Consider the following 15084-nt stretch of genomic DNA (forward strand, 5'->3'; position numbering starts at 1 on the left):
AATATTTCCAATTTTCCTACCAAGAAGTTAGGATTGTCTCTGGCTTTATAATGTGATTGTACTTTATATATTGAGTGATTATTATTCAGTATATCAGCGCTTGTTTGGAAATTATGCTACTTCCTAGTAGCCATCTCTCAAGTAAGTGGGTGATTGTTGCTACACTTTAATCTTGATTAACTCTTCTCTCTCACATTGTCATATTTAATTGCATTAATTTGAGTGAAAGTGTTCTATTGAGTTGAAAGGAATAAGAGGTAATATGTATGTCTATACTAAATAACTTTGAAAACCTAAGGACCAATATGCTTCAAAACAAAAAGATGGTGGTAATTAATAAAGATACTATTGCTTTCTTTTATGTGGTTTACCATGGACATTAGTTTATTTGCCAGTTGGTTCCCCCAAAGTCTATTGTGAAAGTAAGACCACAGATAAAACTCAATACAATGTCAGACATATTATAAGTACTAACTGTTACACATTTTAATCTTCACTATTTTATAGTTGAGGACACTTGAAGAAGAATATGAAGACATCTAAGGATGGTCAGTGAGGTAGAATAAACATTTCTTATATTTTAAATGTGATTGTGTGAGGATCTTTTCACTAATGTACAAACATATTCCTCATTTTCTTCTCTCTGGGACTCTGTAATGTCAGGATAATGTCAGTGGAGCAGTTAATCCTGGTTACCTGGAAATGGAATGGGTGACCCACTTTGATGTTGACCTTCACAGCTACATACCTTTGCCTGGCTTAGCTATGAAGCAAGAAAGAAATACCAGCACGGGGTTACTTTGGCTGAATCTGTCCATTACCTATGTGGCTAGAATCCATTCTGCGAGCTGTTCATGTCACCTGTTGGTTCCGGTAGAATCTCTACACCTCTTTGTTTTTCTTCATCTGGAGTGAATGTTGTTCTAGTACTAGTTTGACCAATTGCAATTATCAAGCGACTCTGTATATTGAATGCAAGTAGTTTTATCCATTCGCTTCATTTTCTTTTTTTTCTTCTCTTTTTTGATGTTGCTGTTGTACTGATGATTTAAACTAGGGATCCTTTACCACTGAGCTCCAGTCCTTTTAATTTTTTGACCACTCCAGTCCTTTTTTTTTTTTTTAATTTTGAGACAGCGTCTCTCTGAGTTGCTTAGACTGGCCTTAACTTGTGATCCTCCTGCCTTAGTGTTCCAAGTTGCTGGGATTACAGGCATGTGTCACAGTACCTGCATTCATTGTCTTTTTCTATTATTCTCAATTATAAAATGCTAAGAGAAAATGTATAATATATATTGAGAACTTACTCAATTCCCAGCATTATACTGAGTTCTTAACCTATATGGTCTCCTGTTTACAAATTATGAGGAAAAATTAGGAAATTAAATTGATGCCCAAGTTAAGTAACAAGAAGTCACTGGATACAGACAATACAAGCTATTGCTCAGAATGGTCAACGAAGATTTTTCTTATATGGTATTGCAACACAGTAGTGTGTGTGTGTGTGTGTGTATGTGTGTGTGTGTGTACATATATATACACACACATATATATTTCAATATATATTCCATATATATGTATGTATATAATGGGTAACTATATATTCCATAAATATATTGTCCATATAGATTATATATATGAAATATACAGTACCCATATATATGTATGGGCTATATATATGGGCACTCTCTATATATCTTCTGTAAATCATAAAAAGTGAGCACTACACATATGATTTATGATTTTTATGATTTACAGAATCTATGTAAGAATTGGTCAAATCATTCTTAATGATGTCTCATTTGTCATCTGATTGTCTATATTTGCCATTATTTCCTAGGAAGCTCTTAAAAGTATCATAGCTTCCTTATACTAGGAAATAAAAATTGAGGGCTGCTCATAAGGAGAAAATATTATAAATTCTCACTACAAATTGAAAGTAAAATGCTTGTGCCTGTGCCCTTTGTAATGCAAATCATCATTTTGACTCAAGCTAAGAATTTTGCATAATGATTTCCATATTGCTGCACCTATTATACTTTATTCTGGATAACTGATATTTAAGATGAACAGTATAAAGAAACCATAGTGGATTTACAAAATGCTATCTACTGTTTTGGGGTGTAATTAAGTCAGTGAATCTACAGAGAATATCAGACACCACTGATTTATTTGGCAGCTTATAGTAAGTTTTTTTTTTTTTTGCATTTATACCCATCTTTCTTTTTAAAATAAAAACATGTTCATATTTAGCAGGTATACATTATTCCAAACATATTTTCTGGCTTCAGATACTTATGGAATCTCTTGATATTAGCAGGCAACATCTATCATAGTAGAGCTTTACAAATGTCTTTTAAATCTAATACCTTTAAACTATTTGAGTATTCTGATATAGTCATCAAACAATAATCATGATCTTAAATACATAGGTTTTTGTTTTAAACCAAAGAAGTTGACTTCTCTCATCATATGAATAGTTTAGATAATTTGCGCCCACTCCTGGGTGCTTGATTTGGATGCCAAGCATCATGCCATTAGTCCTGCATCAGCTCACCAGAACTTCACTTAGTCAGTCATAGGAAAAAAAGATGAAAAGGGATTTTCTATCTCTAAGCTTTGTAAACTGAGAGGACACAGTAGATACACTTACAGATGAGCTCATATCTCTGATCATTAGTGCTTGCTATGAGGTGATAGCTTCCAGGATCATTATCTCAACATCATATGAAACCATCAAAAAATAGCAAAGTAAGTTTTTTTAATATAATAAGAATATCATATAATAAAAGGGTCATATTATTTAAGTTAAAGCCATCTTATGTTTTGTAAAAATTTTTAGAAATATCATTTTAACTAAGACATACCCAGCTACAGCAATTGAAAAATAGAAACTCTTACCATTAGTTATAACTTCTATGGTCTTAGAACTGCTTCTCACAACAAATGCCAGCCATTTGTGCCCTCTGACTTGGCAGACATTTCATCTCAAGGCAATGTGTTCTCATTCATGAACCTTGTCTTACAAACAGTTTTATTTGTGACATAATAAACCTGTTTAAATACTCATGTTAACATTGTATTGTGTTCATTTTTTAATGATTTTTACTGATTTGTTCAAAGAGGAGTCTATATCGCTTTAGTTCTTTGACAGCCTTCCCTCTGAGGTGCCATCCTTGTTTCCCCCAGAAGAACTTTTCTCTTGATGGTCAAATTTTATTTTATACTCCTTCCCAAAAGCTATGCTATGGTCTTATATTGTGTCATAATTATCTCACCATCATTAGAAAACGTCACATAAAATGTGCTTTAGATTCTTGTTTGTATCTCTAGGATCCCACATTGCACTCAGCATTATAAGTACTTAACAAATCCTTTTAAATGAGCAAATGTGTATTTAGATGAAGTTCAGTTGAATGTGTTTTTGTGTCTAAAATAATTCTGGAAATAATTCTGTGTGCAGAAATTTAATTCCTGTTGGGGTACTGGTCCATGTCTTGAAGGAGTATATGTCCAGGTTCGCTGTCTGGGACCACTTCTCAGAAATGATGGTTTCAGATGCAACCCCTTCTATGTGGAGGAAAGGATGAAATCTTAGATCTGAGCAGAAAATGCTGAATTTATCAAAAGTATACTCATGAGTTATATTATCAGCTAGGTGTCTGCCCTTTCTTCCTAAGTTTATTCCTTCCTTCCTTCCTTCAATTCTGACATATTCCTATTTCATTTTCATTTTGGGAAGGGAAAAGCCAAAGAAAACAGAGAGAGGAGAAGAGAAGAAGAATATATATATATATATATATATATATATATATATATATATATATATATTTGAAACAGTCACACTTAACTCAGTGGGTGTGTTCAGCACTAGAAAGTGAGGGCACCACATTAGCTCATTTGCAATAACTGTACATTCTCTCATCCTAGAATTATCTCTGTAGAAAGTGTATCAATGCAAATGGGGAATCATTTGGGTGTGTTTTATATTGTGTATTCTTGGAAAGGAAAACTTAAAACATATCATATTTTATGCTAGCAATGAGTGGTATATTTAATCAGACAAGTTCCCACTTATTTAATAACTGAATATTTTCTCTGAACAATCATTGTCAGTGTTGGGAGGGGAAAGTCCATTGTCTAAAGCACATGTATCTTAGATTTTTTCTTTCTGAAACTTTTGGAAGAGAAATGTAAAAGTTTAGTTTGAACTCTGATAATCCCATAATAAGTTTACCACCCTCCTTCCTGCAATGCTTCCCAAGTGTTTTGTTTTTTAATCTTTCCAACCACCTTGCCTCCTTAAGAACTTGCCCTGTGGCCCTGTCCTTCAGGCATGCACATTCTGCTTTCCAAATTGACTGGCAGCTAATCTTATAAATGAATCCACTCTAATGGCTGCTGATATGATACTGGGGCTTGAGGTCAATACTTCCACCTAGTTAAGTTGTTAATTTTTTTTTTTTTGGAAGAGACAGTCTGATAAAGTATAAGAGGGTCGGAAAATGAGGGTTGGAATCTTATATCACTACCGATTTTGTAAATTCAAGTCCTTTTAGCTTTGAGCTCCATCCCAATAAATTCAATGGTAAAATTATACCTTCTGTATATCCTTTGTACATCCCTATTAGATACAAAGCACTGTGGAGGTACCTAGAAAGTTGCATATAGGCAGATAGTATTGTAAGGAAGAAACAGAAGAAAAATATGAGACTTAAGACAAAATCTCATTCTGTGAGACTTGAAAGGGAAATATCAACTATGGACTCCTGACACAGAAGCTGTGTCAATCAGGAAAGTGTTCCTCAGATGATGGCAGAGAAACTTTTAAGGATGATTGGGTTTAAATGTAACATGGATGAGTATTTTGAGAAATACATTATACAGCCAACTCCTTTAATACACAAGATTGATTATGTGCTGCACCTAAAAAGCAGTGTTGAGGAGTCTGCTTTCAGTGGTTTTTTTTTTTTTTTTGTCATTTATATGTAACTTAAAATATATACAATTTTGGAAATATATAAGCATCAATAAATGTCTCCTGAATTATGAGGAAATGACAATGGTTTGCTTGATCTTTAGAAATTTGACTTTCAGAAGTATTTTGTGAAACCAAAAACATATTCAACAATATAAAGTTCAAACTTGAGAAATAAGCAACTTTGGGTCAGTATTATGGTCTAGAAATTAGATCCTTTAGGAACTAAGATGATTTCAAACTAAATAATTATATATTTCTATCATGGAAAGTGGCACACAGTAAAAGAATATGAAAGTGATATAGTTACTGTTTTTTTGTTTTTAGTACTGCTTAGGATTTATTGTCTTAAACTTAGGGATTTCTTGGAACATTTCAATATTATATGTGGTGAAATGGCACTAGTGTTAGAGATAATAGAGTCCTAGGATTAATGTTCATTAGTAATATGTCAAGGATCTTTAGGGCTCTATTTCCACTTTATTTTTCAACTCTTTTTTTTTTTTTAAATAATCAAGTGGTACTTTTTGTATTGCTCTCTAAATAAAAATTTAAAAATCTATAATGGATTACTACTTTTAGATGGGTCGTCTACACATTTCTATTATGGGCTGAGAGTTTTTAACAGTGAATTATTCTTTGGATTAGATAAAGAGCTTTCAAAGTTATGCCCTATTTTTTCCCAGGTTAATTGTTCATCTGTTATATCATTCTGCCATCATTTGGTTTTCTCATATTGTGTACCAAAAAGTCAATTCACCACTCCTAACTGGAGCCTCACACAGAGACCTTTCCTCTAGGCAAAACTGATTCTATTGCAATAGATACCTAAGAATGTTTATCTGTCCAAGCCTGTCAGTACATGTCCTTTCATCTCCATCTAAATCTTCTCACCATGTTGAAAAATATGACTATATCTTAGTTTATTATAGGCATAGAGCTAAGACAGTATCTACTAAGTTACAGAAGAGTATATGTGTGGTCATTAAAAATCAGCCATTACTTGTGGTAAGTTCTTTTGTAAAGGAACTATTTTCTTAATCATTATAACCCATGAAGAAAGCACACAATTGAGTACATGTCTGCTAAGTATGAAACAAAAATTAACTAAAATTTAAAAAAAATTAACTAAAATTTACAACCATAAACAACCATGATTTTCATTGATGTTCTTATCCCAAATGTTCCTTAAAAATTATTCCTTCCTAATTTACCAGACAGGATCTATGGTTGATTTTAATCCCAAATTTCTTCTTCGAAGTTTCTCCTCCCAGGGAAACCAGGCCCTCTCTGACCAGCACTCTGCATGTCCTGACCTCTCTGTGTCCCTCCTGCTGGTACACTGACTGCTGGCCATTGCTATCCCACTGCTGTTTCCTCTGTCGACCAGCCAAACCCACTTTCTTCCATGATGATTCACCCCGCACTACAGAGCTCCCAAAACATAACCTCGCTCTGTTTCTCAAGATTTGGATCAGGAAATGGTATTAGGTCAGCCTGTTGTGACAAGGAGTGTTGTCTGGAAGGTCAGAGGGGGTTTCTGGCAGCAGAGAAGCACACTGTGCCAGGTTTTTGAGCAAGTAGTATGGACTCCCCCTTCTCCTTCAGCAGCTGAAAAGTCTCCAATAGCTGCAGCTCCTCTTTCCAATGACTTTTCCAAACATTTGTCAGAGCTAGTTACATTCCAGCTAAATATCTTCTGATACCTGTGATATCTTTTTTTCCTCCTTCTTTGTTTATTTACATAGACCATAGAACTAAGAGCAAAATATTGGAATTCCTTTTTCCCAACCTTGAATATGGTCTCCGTAGAATAAAATTTATTTTGTATGTGAATATGCAGATGAGATTTTTCCAGTTATTTCAGATCATAGTGTTTTGAAAAAGTACCCAGAATTTTCTACTTCATTACCAATAATATTGCTACTTACATATGCATTTCATCTCTACCATTTTTCTATCTTTATGATGATAATTGGAAGATTTCGATGTGCTTTATGATAGATAAAAAGAATATCTAGCCTCAGAATTGATCCTTAAGGCTAGTTGGAATAATAAGATAAAATATTCCTAAGTTTGTAAACACTATCAATATTTGGTTGTATACACATGTAAATATGCTTCCCAAACAATGCTGTACACATTGATTCCTATGACTTCATAAAAACTAGAGCCCAAGGGAGCATTTTACATTCTTGAGAAATGCATTGATTTAGGTTGCTCTAGGTTTTAGATAATTCCAGTGTCTTCATGTAGAGTTTTTAGGTATTGAATGCATTGTGTGAAAAGGGAATGTTTCTATTTTGCCACCACCATTATGTTATCTTTTCCAGTGCAATTACAAGCTAATTCAGGGCTCTTTGTGTTAGACTAATAGCTTCTGATTCACTGCTGTCACCCAGTTCCTCTTCATGCTCTTTTAATACCATCTGCAGTGCCCCCAGCACTTACCTAGGGTGAGCATTTTTCTCTAGGTAGAGAGTCATCTTTGGCAAATCATTAATGGAACATCAAAAAGATCCCATCTGTTAGAGTTACATATGGCTAAGATCAGAATTATCAAATATCTCATTTTTTTCTTTATTCTTTTTTTCTTTTTTTTCCCCTTTCTTATCCACACAATAAATGTAGTTGTCAGCAGGATAAGTTCATGTGCCGGATAAGGTCACAATTTCATTTAGTGACAACTTCCAACAGTAGGAACTTACAAGGTTCGATTTATTAAAGAGTCAGAAGGGATAAGATCACTGCTTGGCCAGCCTGATTTATCAGGGTTTGACTGGAGTACTTGAATAGGGAATGTCGTATTTCAAGTTTATGTTCAAAACTAGTTTAGTGTGTGTTGTGACTGTATGACTCAAAAACTGAGAAGGGAAATTAGAAAAGGTATCCCTATAAGGCAATTTGTAGCTACCAATGAAGAACTATCGTTTACTGAGCCAAACCATACTTAGAGATGGATCAATATAGCATAAAATAAATGGTGCCATTTGTCTTAAAATGCAGATGAAACATGCTGTTAGTAATGCCTCAGGAAATTCAGAGTGACAAGACTGTAGTTTGGCTGTGCAGATAATCAACAGTGAAATGATCTAACCCTCTCATGTATCTGGCAGGCAGCTGTCAAATGGTTAAACCATAAAATAGCAAGAGCTCTGCCATACTTTCACCACCTTGGCTGACTTTGAAAATGTTTTGAGACTTTTAGAATCTTTGAGCGCTTTTTGAACTCAGCATGACTTCAGGGCTGTCCATGTTTGATACCATGATGTATAATGTTTTCCAACCATGAAGAAAATATAAATATGGGTTCTGACGCTATAGCCTTCTGCTATAGTAAGGCCTGATAAATATTATGAGCCAATTCATGTGGTCTGCTTTGAAATTTGGTTATATATTTAAAACCAAGTTTAAACCAATCCAGAATTTATTTTCAGCAAATGAAATATGATCTTCTGTCATCTCATTTACTTGAAACCATGTTCTTCTATGAAATCTGTGCCTAGAGTTAAGAAGAGATGTTCTGTAAATACCATATATGTTTATATCTTCAACTTAATGCTAATTCAGTTGAAGCATGATTGCTGATAACTCTGTTTAAAAGGCTCACATCTTGGCTGTTCCTCTTTGGTGTGCTACTCTTTTCATCTCCTTTGCTTTCTAAAGAGTCATCGAAAGGCTCTATTAAAAAGAGACAAAACAATGCCTTGATAGCTCTTTCTTCGAAAAAGATTTGAGGGCATCCCTAGTGACTTCAAATATTTTTTAAGTAGTGAATTTCTTTATTTAGGCCAAAACTGGATTGATATTTTTAAAGCTGACGGATGTTTGGTAGTGATTTGACTTAGGACAGTTTTTTTTTTTTTTTTTAAGTGAAGCTATCATAAGTCTTTGAGTAATCACAGACTTTTAAAAGTATGCATTATCAAGAAGATAAGGGAAGCAGCCCTCAGCACTAACAATATTATCTTTTACCAAAATTGATTAGTCCATCCTATGTGTCTCAAATATTTTCTGTGAACTTACCCAGTATATTAAAAAAAAAATAGGGCTTCTTTCTGAAGGATAACAGTAGAATTGTGAACTGGACAGAGAAGAGCAGCTTTTCTTTTTCTTCTTGCTCCATTATTTCAAATTTGGCCTAATATATATAAGTGCAGCAGAAGACTGAGCAAATAAAATGCATGATTGCTGTAATACAAAGAGAAGACAAATTAAGACAACTTTCTTTGGATTTTAAAATCAACTTTAACTGTTAAAATTGAAGTGCATGATATTACCAAATTTTTTTCATCTAATTAATTATAACCAACTTGTATTTTGCAAATACCATTCAGCACAAGCTATATTACTTAAGCAGATAAAAAGAAGTAAAACACATATCCATATATCAAGGTATTTGTAATCCTGTCAAGATAGAATAAGTTATCCAGGGGCACCTCTAGGGCATAACTAAATATGAAACTGTCTGGTATTGGGTATAAATGCAATGGGACTCTGAGGGAAGAATTCAGTGTGTTCTTGAGTTCACAGCTGCTTTGTGAAAAAGAACAGCTTTGGGCTTGATCTTCCAACATTAATAGGGTCTCTTAAGGCAGGCCAAAGGATGGTCTGTTTGCTGGGTAGCAGAACAATTCTCAGAAAATTGTGGGAGCTGAGCTGGAGATAAGGAAAAAGGCATGGGGGAAGAACCCATTCTTGAGAGGAGTAGGACCCAAAAGTCAGGCAGACAGACACTGTGGAGCAACCTCATGGTGATAAAAATTTAAGGACAGATGCTCAAGTTGAAATGTCCAAAGGGAGCTAGGGCAAGAACTTGTACTAATGGGTGACAAGCTGAGAGTGAAGTTTTAATAAGTTTATCCTGGTGGGGATTTGGAATCTAAATTGGGGCTGGAGTGAATTGAAACTAGTTGGTCATTTAAGTGTGAGTTGATAAAAACCTGGGGGAAATGCTGATAAGAAGGTTGAAGCTGGGAGATGCTGGTAAGTCAAGGTATGGAGAGTGATTTGGATAGAGGTGACAAGGAAGGAGTGTGAACACGGACAATGGTGAACAGTTGGATATGATGATGAAAGCATATGTGTGTTTGCTTAGCTCCAATTTATTTTTGGTGAATTAATAAATATTTATTAAGTACTTTGCATATGTTATCTGAGTTAATCTTCACAGTAACCATTGTAGAATGATTTCATAATTCCTATTCGGTATACAGGAAGTGAAGTAACTTTCTTGGGATCCATGGCTATTGCAGCTACTTTTTTTCCTGTTCAATTTGGAAGCAAGTCTAGGCTGGGTTTTGGCCTCTCATTCTAGAAAATTCCTTTCTTTTCAGGTGTTTACAAACTCCATCTCATCTCTAGTCCATTTCTTACATTCATCAATTTTCAGAATCCTTGAGTGATTCCTTTTCTTTCACACTGTCAGTCAGTCCCTTGACTGCTCAGTGGGTACATGGGCACTGGCCTAACCCCTAAAATTCAAATCATTACTAAGCTCTATAACTTCAACTCGACAAGCCATATGAATTCCCTTTCTAGCACTGTTTTCTAGATCCAGGCTTTTTTTGTTTGTTGCTTTATGCCTGGGCCTAACTCACTGTCTAGTTCTTCGGAGATACCAAATACATATTTGTAGAATGAATAAATGAGATAAAGGAGGCAAAAAGGAATGAGCACACAAATCAGGTGTGAATTGGAGCTTTTCCATGATCATTTCAAGTCAAGAATACATTTTATGAAAAGCTGATCCTAGGACTTTGGACTTACTAGTCCCGTGCTCTTTCTGCCTCTTGTAATATATCACATCTTGGAAAAGAAAGCCAGGTTAACATGGAGTGTCCGAGTTGGAACATACCTTACTAAGAAGCAAGTGAGTGAAGACCCCCTTTTCTAACAATGGCTGGCTAACCAAAACTTAGAACAGATGTAACTTGTTAAACTTATTTAAGCCCATTCAACTGGTTAGTAGAGTTAGTACTAAACACCTTTTACTTTTAGTGCAGTGATATTTCCTCTATTTCATGACACTGATTAATCTTTGAAAAAATCTAAAATATCATACTCTTAAGCAACATGTAATTTAGATATAACTTCATTTTATACAATAGCTTACTTCTGTTGCTGTCATTAACCTATTCAGCCTTGGCACTCCATTCATGTTAATTATTTGAACTACGCTTTTGGTTTTTCTAAAGTTGTGAATAAATGAATTTTTAAAAACTATTTTACAATAGAAAAGATTTCCCCAAACCTCAAGTGTAGCTTCTTGGTAAGCAAGAAAGGAGAATTAGTTGTCTAATAAAGTTGAGAAGATGAACTGATGGCTTGGGCAATTACTGGACTTTGTGTTGGGGTCATCTTTAAGAGCTCATAAAAGTATTTTTGGTCTCCTTAAAATTTTAACACATGGCTAGAGACATCTCAAAAACTTTGGAATTATTTGGGTATCACTTTATGATCTGCCCTAAGTTTGTAGTTCTTAATCCATTAAAAGGCAGACCTGCTTGTAAATCCACAGGTCTAGATAAGCAGTCACTGATTGAGTCTGAACCCTTTACAAATCATATATGGCAGTAGAAGACAGAAAGGAAGAGTTACTTTTTCAAAGGGTTTTCAGATATTCTCACAATTCCTCTGGTAACATTTAAATGTGACATGGCTGGGGCTTTTTTAAAGTGTAAAAACAAGCAAATTATTTGGACATTATCTTTATGCAGAAGAATACTCTTAAGTAGAATTTAACTGAAGGATTGAAATATATTTCATTTTTAATTTGTAAATCATAAAGAAATTGTTCAAAATGTAAACATACTTGAAAAAATAATTAGAACTCCTATCTGATAGAAATTAGGCAGTTTCTTTTAAACTAGAAAACTCATCGTAAAAGGTTTAAATGACATTATCACATATGAACATGCATATGTTTAGAAACATCTTCCCACAGACTTTTTTTTTTTTTTACACAGTAGCTTGTTAACTGTATTCTGTCTTTAAGGAAGTTTCTATACAAGGCTGCAGATTCCAATCTATTCATCAAAAAGATTGTACAATTATGAAAAACACTTTCAGAGGAAAAGTCTCCGAAAGGGATTTGTTAGACCACACGGCAAAAGTAAATTATTGTAATCCCATATTCTCTGGACTCTGAATAAGCTTTGATATTTGATACTTGAGCATTAATAGACCATTTACCATTAAAGTATTCAGTTTATAAAACTAACTTTTAGAAGTCTGGACCTGTTAACTTTTTCAGGATTTAACTTCCTCACTGCTGTTCTTCTTTTTTTCCCCCCATGGGTTCAATAATTTCTGAAGATTGAACCCAGGAATGATTTACAGGGTCTTGCTAAATTCCATAGAGTAACCTTGAACTTGAAATTCTGCTGGCTCAGTCTCCTGAGTGACTGGCGATTTTAGGTGTGCACCACCATGTCAGGCTTGCACTGCTGGTCATTTTTAGCTACTGAGATGGATACCAGAATGAAAACTATTGAGGAGTGTGTATCTGTCTTAATGAGTTCTTTCATTTTCAGTACAGCTGTCAAGTGGTAGAGGAAGGAATCATGAGAAGAATGGAGTATAGTTCTTAAAAGTAAATTTTTGACTGTGAACATGAAATTATTTTGAACGTTGTTTTTTCATTGTCTAGTCAGAAAATTTATATTTCATAATGGAGACAATTTAACCATTGTACAATATATTAACTGATTATAGTTTATGTCTTTTGATTTTGGCTTTCAGGATAAGCAATAATATAAACATGTAAAGTTATGTCTGGTATTTTGATTACTAAAAGAGTAAAACAAATAAAGAGAAATAAAGAGGAGGTATTTGAACTCAAGTTGATGATGTTGCTTTTAAAAGCATTGAGGCAGAATCTACATGTTACAAGTTAGCTCTTGGCTTGAGAAGAAGTCAGAAGCAACAATTTTATTATATGTACCCACCTTACTTACATATCATTCAGATAATGCAGTTATTTAATGCATTCTATTCCATTCCAAAGATATGATTTTTAAATATAAAACTGTTTATATGGTAAATGACACAGCAATACTGTCAGGGTATAAGTATCATCAACTTAATTATTTAGAGAGAATCTTTAATTCCTGATTGAGATTTTGTTTGTTTGTTTGTCTCAAACCATGTCTAGGCTGATGGGCCTTGTTTGAAGTTTTGGAGCCCTCAATTTTTTTTTCCTGTATGTTACTGCAACAAGTATTTAATCAATTTTTTCTTTATTCAGTTGTTTATGTTGTCTTTATTTCTTGCTTCTCTTTAATTATTCCAAAATATTATTCTGGAGGAAATGAAAGGAAGAAAACAATCCTAAACTGAGAATTCCTTAAGTGTTTTTGTCCAAATCCTTTTGTTAACATAAAATTCTACTCAAAATATTAAACAGAGAAAAGTAACAATTTTGTCTAAACATTTTTATTTGAGAAGACAAGCGTCGCTACTTATTGTGCATGTAGCTATTTTATCCACTGAAACTAGTACTAATTTCAAAAAAAGTATCAAGTGCTTTCAAATACCTCCCGATATTATTCTCCAAGAGTCTGAAATAAATATAAGAAATTTAACCCTGTTTTGGCATTGGACCAGTGCTTTTTGAGGAAGTATTATTACAAGTTCTTAAAGACTCAACTTAAGTAAATAATATGTGAAAATGTGCAAAAAAGAAATTGCACTAAATTTGATTATAATTTTAAGGACAATTATAAGGAGTGTTATTTTTCTTTCAGGATTAATAAGGTCAGTTATTTTTTCAGACAAGTGTGATTGATTCTGTTTATATGAGTCCTGAGAATATTATGCAATAAAGCAAACACAAAAAGAGGTAGCTATTGTTGAAACACAGGTGGTGTAAGTGTTCTAAACATTTCTGTTTTCCTTGTTGCAGGAGAGCTGGAGGTGTTTCAGAAAGATGGGGAACGAAAAATACAGAGTCGGCAGCAACTTCCTGTGGGAACAACCTGGGGGCCGTTTGCTGGGAAAATGGACTTGAATAATAATTCTTTGGTATGTGAATGTTCCTGAGATGCTTGACTCTTAATATTTTGTCATAGCTCAGAAATTATCTCAGCTTACTTCCCAGTGAAATCACTAAAAATAAGTTTGTTTTTTGCTGTTTTCATGCACTACAAAACTTGGATATTTTCCAAGTGGCTTGTCTCTGACAGTAATATAGACAGAATTTAGAAGGGAAACAGGTTACTCATATTAAATGGTTGGCTAGTAAGGTAATTTATAAGCTTATTGCTTTATCTACTTAGCCAGACTAAGACTGTTCACATTTAATAATATGTACAATTGCTTTTATTTTTAAGATGACACAAATTAATTGTCATACATTATAGGTTTACATGAGGAATAAGAAATGAACAACTTTGTCATTTCTTGGTAATACTGTTTGTATCTCTAAGAGCAAGGATGAGTGATTAGCATTATAATTTTTGTTAACTCTTGTAGAAGTTCTGAGATCTGAATGATAATTGATTAATTAGGTACTTTAAAAGTTAATGGAAAGGTGGATTATTTGGTCACACTTAAGCCTTATTTTTCATTCAATATATGCTTCCTATTGCCGTTATAAGAAGTCACCATAAACATTGTGGCTTAAAACAACACAAGTTTATTATCTTGCAGTTCTGGAGGTCAGAAGTCCAAAATTGGTCTCACTGGGCTAATACCAAGGTGTCTGCAGGGCCTTGTTCCCTTCCAGATGCTCTAGGGAAGAATCTGTTCTCTTTCCTTTTCCAGCTTCTCAAGGCTGTCTGTGAGCCTGTGCTCATGGCCTGCTTCCATTTTCAAAGCCAGTAATGGCCAGCTGAGTTTTCCTTACATTCACTTTCTAACCTGAGTCTTCTGCCTCCCTCTGCCACATTAATTAATAGGTACAGATCTCTGTTTATTCAGTGCCATGTGGATAGGACAGAGGTTATTAGTCCAACTAAAAGTAATAATTGGAACAAATAAGAAATATTCATACCACCAATGTTTTATATTTGAGAGTCTAAGGGTACATTTCTTATTTCCTAAATCCATGTACTTATCTATAAAATAACAGAAGATTTAAAATAATATATATATATATATATATA

General features: G+C 34.0%; 1 protein-coding gene across 2 annotated transcripts in view; it reads left to right on the top strand.

Annotated features, from left to right (window-relative positions):
• Zfpm2 (zinc finger protein, FOG family member 2) overlaps positions 1-15084 on the top strand; it is a 433039-nt gene that overhangs the window by 203961 nt on the left and 213994 nt on the right. For both annotated transcript variants that reach the window (XM_048802003.1, XM_048802004.1), the window contains one exon: positions 13884-14002. In XM_048802003.1, coding sequence (XP_048657960.1) covers positions 13884-14002 — 119 coding nt within the window. The remainder of the gene's footprint in view (positions 1-13883; positions 14003-15084) is intronic.

Source organism: Marmota marmota, unplaced genomic scaffold (genome assembly GCF_001458135.2).
Source record: "Marmota marmota marmota unplaced genomic scaffold, marMar, whole genome shotgun sequence".
Lineage (NCBI taxonomy): Eukaryota > Metazoa > Chordata > Mammalia > Rodentia > Sciuridae > Marmota > Marmota marmota.